The 15,229-nt window shown below is 43.5% G+C and overlaps 1 protein-coding gene across 2 annotated transcripts in view; it reads right to left on the reverse strand.

Moving 5' to 3' along the window:
• Window positions 1-14,502, reverse strand: part of PACS1 (phosphofurin acidic cluster sorting protein 1) — a 103,566-nt gene extending 89,064 nt beyond the window's left edge. The window contains exon 1 of one of the 2 annotated variants that reach the window (XM_067472456.1): window positions 14,066-14,502. In XM_067472456.1, the coding sequence (XP_067328557.1) occupies window positions 14,066-14,472 (407 nt within the window). In that variant the 5' untranslated portion in view covers window positions 14,473-14,502. The remainder of the gene's footprint in view (window positions 1-14,065) is intronic. The other variant, XM_067472455.1, reaches the window with a different exon arrangement.
• Window positions 14,503-15,229: the final 727 nt, after the last annotated feature.

A 15,229-nucleotide genomic window follows, 5' to 3' on the forward strand; every position in this document is an offset into this window, starting at 1 on the left:
AGTGCATGCTCCCCCCCAAAAGCATTGAGGGGAGCAATAGTGTCGTGTTGTGCACCTACTCACCAAAGGCGCAGCGGAAGAGACAGGTTTTAAGGTTCTTTTTTAAAGTTTCTAGTGTAGGGGCTTTCCTGATCTCTCCAGGTAATGAATTCCAGAGTCGGGGAGCCACAGAGAAAAAGGCTCTTTCCCTTGTGCCCACAAGACGAGCCTGTGAGATTGGCAGGGGCGAAAGGAGGGTCTCCCCAGAGGATCGTAGGGCCTGGGTTGGTTCATACAGTCACAAATCACTCATATAGAGTATATTATCCAATGACTAACAATGGACTACAAAAAGCAACATCAATGTAATGCCTTTTGGGGGGAAATAACCAGAAGATGAGCAAATTAAGTAAATCTGCTGTATTAATCATCCTGAAACTGGAATCCAACATACCGTATATACTCGAGTATAAGCCCACCCAAATATAAGCCAAGGCCCCTAATTTTACCACAAAAAACTGGGAAAACATTGACTCGAGTATAAGTCAAGGGTGGGAAATGCAGCCGCTACGGGTAAATTTCAAAATAAAAATAAATACCAATAACTACATTAATTGTGGCACCAGGAGGTGAAATGTTTTTGAATATTTACATAAAATTGTAATTTGATATAAGACTGCCCAACTCTGATTAAACCATTATTCTAACCTTCTTCAATGTAAATGTATTTATGTATCCTTCCAACAATAATAGAATAAAATAATGAATGTAATAATAATAATAATAATAAAAATAAAAGTAAAATAATGGAAATGCAATAATAACAGTAATAATAGAGCAAAATAATAAATGTAATAACTACTACATTTGGCCCTGCCACAAGTTTTTAATGCGTCATGGTGTTATTGTTAACGTTTACTGATTTGTTTATGATTTTATTTATTGTCTGTATTGTTGTTGTTGTTTTTACTGATGTGTTTGGGCTCGGCCTCTTGTAAGCCGCACTGAGTCCTTCGGGAGATGGTAGCGGGGTATAAATAAAGGTTTATTATTATTATTGTTGTTATAGAGTAAAATAATAAATGCAATAATAATAAAGTATAATAAATGTAATAATAATAGGGTAAAATACTGTAAATGTAATAATAATAAAGTAAAATAATACATGAAATAAAAATAATACTAATAACAGAATAAAATAATAAATAACCTTGACTCGAGTATAAGCCGAGAGAAGCTTTTTCAGCCTAAAAAGGGGGCTGAAAAACTAGGCTTATACTCGAGTATATACAGTACCTTTTAATCTATAACTTCCATCATCCCAATCCATAATGACTAATTTTAGTTGGAGATGACAGAAAACATAGATTAACACATCTGTACAGCAAGATATCGATTAAGAGAGTTATTACTGCTGAAAACTCATTATTGTAAGAAGGGGGAATTAAGACCAATATCAAAGTTTCCACTTGTCCTTTCAGGAAGAAAGAGGATTGTTCCTGAATGGATTTCAGTCCACATCTGTCTTGGATTGCTCTCTAAAGCTTTCCAAGAGCTATGTGAAGTATGTACTCTATTTAGAACGTCGTCCCTCAATTGCAGATTGAGCAAACAAAAAAGGCTTTGAATTCAAAATGAGAAGACAGTAAAAATTCTACAGGAAATCAACATTCAGCTACCAAGACAAATTCTACCATCAAGGTTGTCTGAAGATCAGCAATATATCTATTAGTGTATGGTTCTTAAGAGATTGGAAGGAAATATTTTACCCTTGGGATGTAAACAGGCCTGTAACCCGGCATCAACAGTGTTAGAAACATGGTTGCATTATGCTTGTTTGTTGGGAAATATTGACCATTTTTCATGGACATTCTCAACAAATGATTAGCATGATAATTTTCTTAGTGTCTGTTTGAGAGGAGAAAAACCATCAGCCGCCTAGGCTCTTCACAATCAAACATGTTTAGGCAAACTAAAAATAAACAGCAATCAATCATTTCAAAGACAGCTGCTTATCTCCCACTAGGCACAAATGGCTGTTTCTTTCTTTATGACAATTTCTCACCACCCAGGCAAAGCAGAAAGTCCTGCCTGCCATCTCAACTGTCCTCAGAACTGCAGCAGAGAGATGCAAAAAATAACTCATATCAAGACACATGACAGGAAGTTCATGTGTTTCTCCCTTACACAGAAAGAGAAGGTTAGATACACCATCTTCACACAGCAGGGGCTCAAAGATGCGAGGGCAAACTCATCAATTGAGAACAGTGCAAGGTCACTAGAACATAATAGATTTGATGGGGGCAACCCGACATTAACAAAGGTGAGGGAGGCATGTTAAAGTATTCATACACCACAATCTGTAGAGCAGTGGTTCTCAACCTTCCAAACACCGTGACCCCTTAATACAGTTCCGTATATTGTGGTGACCCCCAACCATAACATTATTTTCATTGCTATTTCACAACTGTAATTTTTCTCCTGTTACGAATCATCTTGTAAATATCCGATATGCAGGATGTGTTTTCATTCGACACAAATACTTGATACACCCAAATTTGAATACTGGTAGGGTTGGGGGAAGGATTGGTTTTGTCATTTGGGAGTTATGGTTGCTGGGATGTATAGTTCACCTATAATATCAAAGAGCATTCTGAACTCCACCAACAATGGAATTGAACCAAACTTGGCACACAGAGCTCCCATGACCAACAGAAAATACTAGAAGGGTATTTTTTTTCTAATTTTCATTTTTGGTAAATTCCTACTGTACATTTTTTTTATTTTAATTTTTCTCCTCTTCTTCTTGCCCTTTTTATAGTTTTTTTTTCTTTAGTTTACTGATTTTAAAAAATATGTTGTGAAAAACTCAATAAAGATATATATTTTTTAAAAAAGAAAATACTAGAAGGGTTTGGGGGCATTGACCTTGTGTTTTGGAGTTATAGTTCACCTCCATCCAGACAGCACTATGGACTCAAAACAATGATGCATCTGGACCAAACTCGGCACAAATACTCAATATCCCCAAATGTGGACATGTCGTTTGGGGAGCATAGCCCTTGAATGGGGGGCTGGGGGGAGGTGCTATTCTGCTCCTCTGTGGTTTTGGAAGCCCAAAGAAGTGGGATGGCTGTGGGAACTGATCCCTGGTACTGGAAAAGCAATCCGCACATGGCCCTCACCTGTAAAGATCCGCAAGCGCGATTGGTGGGGGCGAGGGATAGGGCCTTCTCGGTGGTGGCCCCTCGACTCTGGAACTCGCTCCCCAAGGACATTAGACATACCCCAACTCTGGCAGTCTTTAAGAGGAGCCTGAAAATGTGGTTGTTTCAGTGTGCCTTCCCAGAATAAGGAGCCCTAAGCAACATGTCCCTAATCGCACTTTATTAATGATCTAGGATCGTCTGCTCGCTCCATTTCTCTCCAAATACCCATCCTAGTTATATGTCACCTTGTCATGCCCAGTATTTTAAAATTTTAATTATTACATTTGGCCCTGCCATAGCTTTTTAATGCATCGTGGTGTTATTGTTATTGTTTATTGCTTTGATTATGAGTTATTTATTGTCTGTATTGCTGTGTTGCTTTATTGATGTATTTGGGCTCGGCCTCTTGTAAGCCACACCGAGTCCTCCGGGAGATGGTAGCGGGGTATAAATAAAGGTTTGTTATTATTATTATTATTATTATTGACATTTGGGAGTTGAAGTTGCTGGGATTTATAGTTCACCTACAATCAAAGAGCATTCTGAACCCCACTAACAATAGAACTGGGATAAACTTCCCACACACGGAAGCCCCACAACCAACAGAAAATACTGTGTTTTCTAATTGTCTTTGGCGATCCCTCTAACACCCCCTCGCGACCCCCCCCCCAGGGGTCCCGACCCCCAGATTGAGAAACACAGCTGTAGAGGAACTACACTCACATCCATCATCAACATCATCATCATGAAGTGGAACTCTCTAATATATGTGTTTTCATATCTCAAGAGGTTCTTCACATATTTGGCTTACGGGACTGCATTTTAAGGGATGCTGTGAGTTTTCTGGGCTGTCTGGCTATGTCCCAGAAGCATTCTATTCTGATGCTTCGCCTGCGTCTATGGCAGGCATCCTCAGAGGTTGTGAGTTCAGTTAAAAACTAGGCAAGTGAGGTTTATATTTCTGTGGAATGTCCAGGGTGAGAGAAAGAACTCTTGCCTGCTAAGAAAACCCAACAATGCTATGTTCAGCAAAGGACAAGAGAGATGTGTAGGTTGCTTACCTGTAAACATGGTTTCCCGAGTGACCACCTGTGGATTTGCACCTATGGTAATTCCTGCGCGCGTGAATTTAGTTCTTTAAATCTGATGCTGCCTGCGCGCAGGAATTACCATAGGTGCAAATCACAGGTGGTCACGAGGGGAAACCTCTCACCTCTGCAGGCGTCTACTGTATACCATGCAGTGTGCACAGGTCTACATAGGGAACACCAAACGCAGTTCCCCAACACAAATCAGGAAACATGAAAGGCACTGCAGACTAATTCAGCCTGAGAAGTCAGCCGTAGCAGAACACTTGATGAACGAAACTGGACACAGCATATTGTTTGGGAACACAGAAATCTAGACCACTATCAACCACCATGTCAGATTACACAGAGAAGCCATTGCAATCTATAAGTAGGTGGCCTCGTTATAAGGAAATTGTTGAAAAAAAGGGGGAAGATTTGTATCTAAAAACTCAACAAGAAATAAAACAACTATATCCAAACATATCGTGGCTCCAATACGGACAGCTAAAGGAACATTTCATATCAGACAAAAAAAATCGGTTTTATGCTAGAAGAAAATATCTGGGATAAAATAATGAAAATTGGGAAGAAACGATATCACTAATATACAAAAAGATATTAAAATGGAACACTGAAGAAGAGAGAATCAAGGATTGTATGGCAAAATGGGCAAGCAATATAGGAAGATCGAGAATGCTAGTGGAATGGGAGACTATCTGGACAAGGAACTTAAAGTATATCAGGGCTTATGATATGAAAGAAAATTGGATCAAGATGTTTTATAGATGGCATCTGACTCCACAAAAAATAGGGAAATTTTACAAAAACATCAATACAAAATGTTGGAAGTGTGGGAAAGTAGAAGGAACTTTCTACCACATGTGGTGGCAATGCAAGAAGGCCACAACATACTGGAAAGAGGTTCAAGGGAAATTACAAAAGATGCTGAAGAGCAACATACCACTCCTACCTGAAACTTTTCTATTAGGGATTACAGATGAAAAAATTGAACATAATAAGGATAAACTATTTCTAGCTACGATGGTGGCAAGAATCTGTTACGCCAGGAATTGGAGAAAAGAAGATATACCCAAAATAGAAGACTGGGAAGTGAAACTCATGGAAGTAAAAACTATGGATAGATTAAGCTACCTAATGCAGAAAAACAAAGGAATAGCAGAGAAAGAGACAGATTGGACATTGATAAATGAATATTTTAAATAGAATTAAACAAATCAGAAAAGAGAAATGAGAAATTTACTTCATTAATCAAAGAGAATAAAGAAAGAAGAAGGAAAAGGGAAAAAAATAAGAGAAGAAAGAAAAGGGAAAATCTCACCGAAGACACTGGGAAGTCAGACCGAAAGAAGAACTAAACTTTCGATTTCTGTTTCATACTGTTTTTAATGCACTCGCTTTCTTTCTTTTTTCCTTTCTGTTGCACATACTATCTTTCTTTACTCTATCTCCTCTTCCCCCCTACACTTCTCCCCTTCCCCTTTATTCTCCTCCTTTTTCAACTATCTGATTCTTAAAATCCTTTTAACAATTTGTATTAATAGAAAATCTAACAAAGACCATTTTTTTAAAAAGAAATCTATAAGCAGGTGGACAATTTCAACAGAAAGGAGGAAATCATGAAAATAAAAAAAATCTGCTATTTAAAAAATCTAAAATCAGGATAGTAAATAAAGAGCAACTCTCAGAAAACAGGGGAAATCCAGACAGGAAACAAGCAGGGCCAGCTAATACCTCCCAAAAAAAGGACTCCTCCAGGCAGGAAGCAGCCAGACTTTGAAGATGCAAGACCATTCAATACTAATCAAGGTGGTCAATTGCAGCATTCACACTTGCCTCAAGCAGACAAGAGATCTTTCTCACACCCTGGACATTCCACAGATATATAAACCCCACTTGTTTAGTTTCCAACAGACCTCACAACCCCTGAGGATGCCTTCCATAGATGTGGGTGAAACGCCAGGAGAGAATGCTTCTGAAACATGGCCATACAGCCTGGAAAACTCACTGCAACCCAGTGATGAAAGCCTTCGACAACACATTTTAAGGAAGTCAATGAGACGTTTTTCATCCTTGGAATGTAGAAACCTCCTGCTCTTTGGAAAGTAGCTGTCTCTGCAAGATATCTGACTCAAAGTGCTATAAAGAAACCACTTCCACTGAGAGGGAAGGAGGACTCCCAGACTTTAAGACAAAGGGTTTTTCAGTAATACCTAATCTGTATGTACTACACAAAGAGCCATTCTATTCCAGCTAAAAAGACTTAGGTCACTAATTTGGACTAACAAATATTTCTCAAAAGAGATTATGTAATGGCACTACCTAAAAGAATCCCACACCTTGTGTGACTGTGGAGCAGAACAGACAACTCCGCATCTTGAATGCTTGTCCACTATGCCCTGCCTCATGTACAGAGAAAGAATTGTTGGAGGCTACAGACAACGCCATCGCTGTTGCCCGTTTTTGGTCAAAAGATATTTAGCCGCCTGCGCTCCTTCTATTTTTAGTGGTTTTATACTAATTTATGCAATGTTTTTGATACGAAATAAAAATAAATGTAGTAGAAAAGAGAGACAGACCAAGGACATGTCATACATTCCAACATCAGTCTTCTCCATAGCTGCTTGATTTGGCTTAAGGTTAAGCTTGTAAGAAACCTCAACGACTAAGGTAAATGAAGACAGACAATATGAGTACTGTCGAAGGCTTTCATGGCCGGGATCACTGGGTTGTTGTAGGTTTTTCCGGGCTATATGGCCATGTTCTGGAGGCAATTTTTCTCCTGACGTTTCGCCTGCATCTATGGCATCATCTTAAAAGATGATGCTGTCAAGGTGATGCATGCCATTTGCCAGCAAATATGGAAAACACAAGAATGGCCATCAGACTGGAAAAAAACAACTTATATCCCCATACCAAAAAAGGGAAATGCGAAAGACTGCTCCAACTTCCGTACAGTGGCCCTTATTTCTCATGCCAGTAAGGTAATGCTCAAGATCCTGCAAGGAAGACTCCAGCAATACATGGAGCGAGAGTTGCCAGATGTTCAAGCTGGGTTTAGAAAAGTTAGAGGAACGAGAGACCAAATTGCCAATATCCGCTGGATAATGGAGAAAGGCAGGGAGTTTCAGAAAAGCATCTACTTCTGCTTCATTGACTATTCTAAAGCCTTTGACTGTGTGGATCATAATAAATTGTGGCAAGTTCTTAGTGGGATGGGCATCCCAAGCCACCTTGTCTCTCTCCTGAGGAATCTGTACAAGGACCAAGTAGCAACAGTCAGAACTGACCACGGAACAACAGACTGGTTCAAGATTGGGAAAGGCGTCCGGCAAGGCTGCATCCTCTCACCCAACCTTTTTAACTTGTATGCAGAACACATCATGCGATGTGCGGGGCTGGATAAATGCAAAGCTGGGGTGAAAATTGCTGGAAGAAACATTAACAACCTCAGATATGCAGATGACACCACTCTGATGGCCGAAAGCGAGGAGGAGCTGAGGAGCCTTTTAATCAAGGTGAAAGAAGAAAGCGCAAAAGCCGGGTTGCAGCTAAACGTCAAAAAAAGCAAGATTATGGCAACAAGAATGATTGACAACTGGAAAATAGAGGGAGAAACCGTGGAGGCCGTGACAGACTTTGTATTTCTAGGTGCAAAGATGACTGCAGATGCAGACTGTGGCCAGGAAATCAGAAGACGCTTACTTCTTGGGAGGAGAGCAATGTCCAATCTCGATAAAATAGTAAAGAGTAGAGACATCAGACTGGCAACAAAGATCCGCCTAGTCAAAGCCATGGTCTTCCCTGTAGTAACCTACGGATGTGAGAGCTGGACCTTAGGGAAGGCTGAGCGAAGGAAGATCGATGCTTTTGAGCTGTGGTGTTGGAGGAAAGTTCTGAGAGTGCCTTGGACTGCAAGAAGATCCAACCAGTCCATCCTCCAGGAAATAAAGCCCAACTGCTCACTGGAGGGAAAGATACTAGAGACAAAGTTGAAGTCCTTTGGCCACATCATGAGGAGACAGGAAAGCCTAGAGAAGACAATGATGCTGGGGAAAGTGGAAGGGAAAAGGAAGAGGGGCCGACCAAGGGCAAGATGGATGGATGGCATCCTTGAAGTGACTGGACTGACCTTGAGGGAGCTGGGGGTGGTAACGGCTGACAGGGAGCTCTGGCGTGGGCTGGTCCATGAGGTCACAAAGAGTCGGAGACGACTGAACGAATGAACAACAATGGCAAGCATCCTCAGAGGTAGTGAGGTCTGTTGGAAGTAGGAAAAATGGGTTTATATATCTGTGAAATGACCAGGGTAATATTTCAGCTGATCACCTTGATTTGCATTCAATGGTCTGGAAGCACCTGGGGGGAATCTCTTGTTGAGAGTGAATTGATGTGCCTGATTGTTTACTCTCTGTTGTTCCAGGTCATTGAATGCAAATCAAGGTGATCAGCTGAAACATTACCCTGGTCATTCCACAGATATATAAACCCATTTTTCCTACTTCCAACAGACCTCACTACCTCTGAGGATGCTTGCCATAGATGCAGGCGAAACGTCAGGAGAAAAATTGCCTCCAGAACATGGCCATATAGCCTGGAAAAACCTACAACAACCCAATATGAGTACTATCATTCTAGGGTAACACTGCCCATTTCTGTGACAAAGGTCACGAAACAGTCACAACAGAACAATCGCAATCAACACAATCAGAGAGAACTGCAAATACAGGCATGAATTCTTCTGACTAACAATGTGCTCTGTGGAAAGCAGAAAGTCCTCTTTCTTGATACATGCGTAAGAGAGAAGTGCTGGTCTCCTTTGGATTGGTCTGTCTGTATATGTTGTATGTCAAAATTGGCATTGAATGTTTGCCATATATGTGTACACTGTAATCCGCCCTGAGTCCCCTGCGGGGTGAGAAGGGCGGAATATAAAAGCTGTAAATAAATAAAGGCTGTTGTCCCCCTCCCCCGGTGGACCTAGTTTAAAGTTTAAAGAGAAGGAAGGAAGGAAGGAAGGAAGGAGAGAGAGGAAGGAAGGAAGGAAGAAAGAAAGCAAGCAAGCAAGCAAGCAAGAAAGAGAGAGAAGGTTGGCCACAGCAACACATGGCGGGTACAGCTAATTATTACATAAAGGGGGAAAAGCCTTCTTTTAAACACCCTTTCATGTAAAGATCTACACTCCAACTCTGAAACTTCTACACCCCACAACACACAAACCTTTACAATGGCATTCATCAATATAAGAGATACGCCATACCTTCAGCGACTATGAGAAGTGATGTGATTACCCTTTGGACTACTCGGGCATATGTGTTCCCAAATTGATCATCATGTTCTGTGTGCACACATGGAGAGTGCTAATTTATTTTGAAACGTTCTCCCTCGACTTCTCGACATAACCCACTTGAGGCAGATGTGAAATAACACCGATATCCGTACACACATTCAGACAGCAAACCTTTTAAAAATTCTATATCTACCCTGGAAAAAAGAGACATCTTACGATGTACAATTTACATAGGTGGAAAAGAAGTAGTTCAAGGGGATTTGTTATCTATATATATATAAATGCTCTGTGCAGAACAAGTACCTTAAAAACAAAAGAACCAAATCACACCAAATTTGACAACAAAAGTCTCACAACACAAGGAGTGAACATCACTTAAAATTATGATTTTGTCATTTGGGAGTTGTAGTTGCTGGGATTTATAGTTCACCTATAATCAAAGAGCATTCTGAACTCCATCAACGATGGAATTGAACCAAACTTGGCACACAGAACTCCCATGACCAACAGAAAATATTGGAAAGATTTGGTGGACATTGACCTTGAGTTTGGAAGTCGTAGTTCATCTACATCCAGAGAGCACTGTGGACTCAAACAATGATGGATCTGGACCAAACTTGGCACAAGCACTCAATAAGCTCAAATATGAACATAGATGGAGTTTGGGGGAAATTGACCTTGACATTTGGGAGTTGTAGTCACTGGGATTCACAGTTCACCTACAATCAAAGAGCATTCTAAACCCCATGAATGACAGAAACGGGGCAAAACTTCCCACACAGAACCTCCATGACCATCAGAAAATACTTAAGGCCATTCAATCCAACTCCCTTCATCAGGGCAAAAAACGTAAGCAAAGCCTTCCTGACAAAGAGCCATCCAGCCATAGACAGATATAGATAGATAGATAGATAGATAGATAGATAGATAGATAGATAGATAGATAGATATGATTCACACACAGATATAGTATCATAGATTTGAAAGGGACCCTTAAAGAAGGACAATGATATGTTACATGTTCCAGAGTAGGCAAACCAGACAATCTCCACATCAACACTGACAAAGAAACAGTAAGAAATACTGTTGACCCACAAGCATAAAGAAATTACATATATTAGAAACCAACACTTTCTCATTACTTTGTTTTCCAGATCAACAGACTGATCAATAGACTGGGCCACAGCAATGCCTGGCAGGGGACAGGTAGTACTTTGCATAGGGGGGGGGGGAGTGGGTGTTTTGAGTGTGAGAACCAGTTCTCTTTCACAGGGGATGATATTAAAGGGAAAAGGCTCAGAAAGAGCAGAAAGTTCCTACTACGAACCATCACGAAGTTTAAGATCTTCAGGAGAGGCCCTGCTCTTGATCCCACCACTATCGCAAACACGGTTGATGGGGACGAGAGACAGTGCCTTCTCAGCAGTGGCCTCCCGCCTATAGAACGCCCTCCCTAGAGATATCAGATTGGCCACCTCCCTCTTGTCTTTTAGAAGGAAAATCAAGTCCTGTTTATGGAACCAAGCGTTGGATCAGTGAGCAGCAAGTGGAAGAAGATCACACAACTTATGGCAATGAATTGACCCGGACAGGTTTTTGGATTTCGATTTTAATGGATGTATCTTAATTAATTGCTTTAATTTTAAATATTTTGATAGTACTGTGGTTGTTTTTATGATGCTAGCATCATAAAAGGCTGCCCTGAGTCCCCCTTTGGGGGGAGAAGGGTGGGGTATAAATATAGGAAATAAAATAAATAAATAAATAAATGAAAAGGCCATCCTAGATATTGCTGTGTGTCTTCATTTCTGTCAAGCTCATGTCTTCAAGTTAGCTGTTGGCTGATGCCAAAACCAAGAATTCCATAGGAATTCTAAAGCAAAGAATAGTCTGGTAAATTTTACAGTTTCTTCCTCTGAAATATTGCACAACTAGCACCAAGCTATCCTTGGCAGTATCCCATTCAAGGACTTAGAATCGAAGCCTTGGAAGGGAACCCAAGGGCCATCCAGTCTAACCCCCTTCTACCAGCTCTCTCCCTCCTCAAGGTCCTTGAGGGCTCTTCCAAAACTATCAGTCCTCTGATTCTAGCTCCAAAAACCACAGGGATCCAAGAATCTGAGAGTTGGAAGAGACCCCCTGGGCCATCCAGTCCAGCCCCCTTTTGTCAGGCAGGAAGACACCATCCAAGCGCTCCCAACAGACGGCCATCCAGTTGCACACAATACTAGTTGGAAGAGAGCTCAAGCTCCATCCAGCCCACCCCCCTGCTCCATCCAGTTCAGCCCCATCAGAGCCCTCCCAGCAGATGACCATCCACCAACTACTTCAAAACCTCCAGAGAAGACTTCATCATCATTTTTATTATCAGATTATTATTATTATTATTATCATCATCATACACCCCAAGGGCTATGCAGTGCAACCCTCTTCTGTCAGATGGGAAAACACCATCAGAGCTCTTCCAACAGATGGCCATCTAGCCACTGCTTCCAAACCTCCAGAGAAGACGACTCCATTGTCAATGTTATTATTATTATTAAATCTTAAGAGTTGGAAGAGACTCCACGGGCCATTCAGTGCAACCCCCTTCTGCCAGGCAGGAAGGCCACATCAGAGCTCTCCTGACAGATGACCATCCAGCCACTGCTTCAAAATCTCCAGAGAAAACTCCATCATCATCATTTTTATCAAAGATTATTATTATTATAGAGTCCTACTTGGAAGAGACCCCAAAGGTCATTCAGTGCAATTCCCTTCTGCCAGGCAATAACACAATCAAAGCCCTCCTGACAGATGGCCATCCAGCCACTGCTTCAAAACCTCCAGAAAATAAGACTCTGTTGTCATCATTATTACCAAAGAATATTATTGTTATAGAAGCCTAGATTTGAAGGAGACCCGGAGGGCCATTCAGCCCAACCCCCTTCTGCCAGGCAGGAGGGCATGATGTGAGCCCTCCCGACAGATGGCCATCCAGCCACTGCTTCAAAACCTTCAGAGAATACGACTCTATTATCATCATTATTACCAAAGATTATTATTGTTATAGAAGCCTAGATTTGAAGGAGACTCCGAGGGCCGTTCAGCCCAACTCCTTCTGCCACCTGGGCCCTCCCGACAGATGGCCATCCAGCCACTGCTTCAAAACCTCCAGAGAGTAAGACTCTATTGTCATCATTATTACCAAAGATTATTATTGTTATAGAAGCCTAGATTTGGAAGAGACCCTGATGGCCATTCAGCCCAACCCCCTTCTGCCAGGCAGGAGGACACCGTCTAAGCCCTCCCGACAGATGGCCATCCAGCCACTGCTTCAAAACCTCCAGAGAAGACTCCATTGTCATCATTATTATTATTATTATCAAAGATTATTATTATTATTACTATTATTATTATTATATTATTATTATAGAAGCCTGGAGTTGGAAGAGACCACAAAGGCCATCTAGTGCAATCCCCTTCTTGTAGGCAGGATACTATGCGAGCCCTCCCGACAGATGGCCATCCAGCCACTGCTTCAAAACCTCCAGAGAAGACTCCATCGTCATCATTATTACTATCAAAGATTATTATTATTATAGAAGCCTAGATTTGGGAGAGACCCGGAGGGCCATTCAGCCCAACCCTTTTCTGCCAGGCAGGAGGACACCACCTGGGCCCTTCCGACAGATGGCCATCCAGCCACTGCTTCAAAACCTCCAGAGAGTAAGACTCTATTGTCATCATTATCATCAAAGATTATTATTATTACTATAGAAGCCTGGAGTTGGAAGAGACCACAAAGGTCATCTAGTGTAATCTCCTTCTTGAAGGCAGAAGGATCCTATGCGAGCCCTCCCGACAGATGGCCATCCAGCCACTGCTTCTAAACCTCCAGAGAAGACTCCATCATCATTATTATTATTATCAAAGATTATTATTATTATAGAAACCTGGAGTTGGAAGAGACCACAAGGGCCATCTAGTGTAATCCCTTCTTGTATGCAGAAAGGTACTATGCGAGCCCTCCCGACAGACATCCAGCCACTGCTTCAAAACCTTCAGAGAATAAGACTCTATTGTCATCATTATTACCAAAGATCATTATTGTTATAGAAGCCTAGATTTGGAAGAGACCTCGAGAGCCATTCAGCCCAACCCCCTTCTGCCAGGCAGGACACCACCTGAGCCCTCCCGACAGATGGCCATCCAGCTACTGCTTCAAAACCTTCAGAGAATAAGACTCTATTGTGATCATTATCACAATAGAGGATACCACCTGAGCCCTCCCGACAGATGGCCATCCAGCCAATGCTTCAAAACCTTCATAGAATAAGACTCTGTTGTCATCATTATTACCAAAGATTATTATTGTTATAGAAGCCTAGATTTGAAGGAGACCCCGAGGGCCGTTCAGCCCAACCCCCTTCTGCCTTGCAGGAGGACACCGTCTGAGCCCTCCCGACAGATGGCCACTCCCCACGGCGGCACGCCCCTCGCGGAGGGCTTTCTCTCACCTGGGCACACAGCTGGGCGAGCTGCGGTCCACCTCCCAAGTGGCGTAGAGGTTCATTTGGACGGGGCGCCCCCCCGCTGCCGCCGCGGGTCCCAGGAGCGCGGGCTGAGAGGCCGACGAGGCGGCGGCGGCGGAGGAGGAGGAAGGCGGTGGAGGAGGCTGCCCAGCCACCGCTGCGGGAGACGCCACCTGAGGGGACGGCGACGGCGAGGAGGAAGAGGCCGACGAGCTTGGCTGAGGCGGCTGCGGCGGGAGGAGAGAAGGCGCCGACGAGGAGGACGACGACGAGGCCCGTTGGCAGCCGCCGCCGCCGGACGCCCCCCGTTCCGCCATGTTGGCGCCCCTCAGAGGAAACGAGCGCCTCTCTCGCACTGAGGGCACGCGCACAGTCGCAGCGGGGAGGCGCATGCGCGGAGCGGAGGAGGCGGCCAGCAACGGTTGCTCCCCGGAGAAGGAAAGGGGGCGGGGACTCGCGCGCGCACTCCCTCCCTCCTCCTCCCTCCCTTCTCCTCCCCCCTTCTCCTCCCTCCCTTCTCGTGTCCCTCGCGCGCTTATTGGTTGGAAAGAGGCTTCGTTATTGGCAGTCCTCCTCGTCCCGCCCCCGTTTCCAAGCAACGGCTCCTGCCACTCTTTTCTCTCCCCCCTCCCATCGAGCTCCCCTCTGAGGGAATGTTTTTGGAGGGAAGCGACAATCTTGCGCCCTCCCCCCCCGGCCTTCTCCTGCCTCTCGCGCGCTCATTGGCTGGCAGGAGGCTTCTTGACACTCCGCCCGCCCCCGTTTCCAGGCAACGGCTCCTCCCTCTCTCTTCTTTCCCCCCTCCCATCGAGCTCCCCTCTGAGGGAATGTTTTTGGAGGGAAGTGATAATCTTGCGCGCTCCCCCGCCCTTCTCCTGCCTCTCGCGCGCTCATTGGTTGGAAAGAGGCTTCGTTATTGGCAGTCCTCCTCGCCCCGCCCCCGTTTCCAAGCAACGGCTCCTCCCTCTCTTTTCTTTCCCCCCTCCCATAGAGCTCCCCTCTGAGGGAATGTTTTTGGAGGGAAGCGATAAGAAAACGTTCGCGCGTGCGCACCTCTTGCGCGCTTCCCCCCCGCCCTTCTCTTGCCCCTCGCGCGCTCATTGGCTAACAGGATGTGTCTTGGTATTCTGCCCCGCCCCCGTTTCCAGG

This window comes from Anolis sagrei, chromosome 12 (assembly GCF_037176765.1).
Source record: "Anolis sagrei isolate rAnoSag1 chromosome 12, rAnoSag1.mat, whole genome shotgun sequence".
NCBI classification, from domain to species: Eukaryota; Metazoa; Chordata; class Lepidosauria; order Squamata; family Dactyloidae; genus Anolis; species Anolis sagrei.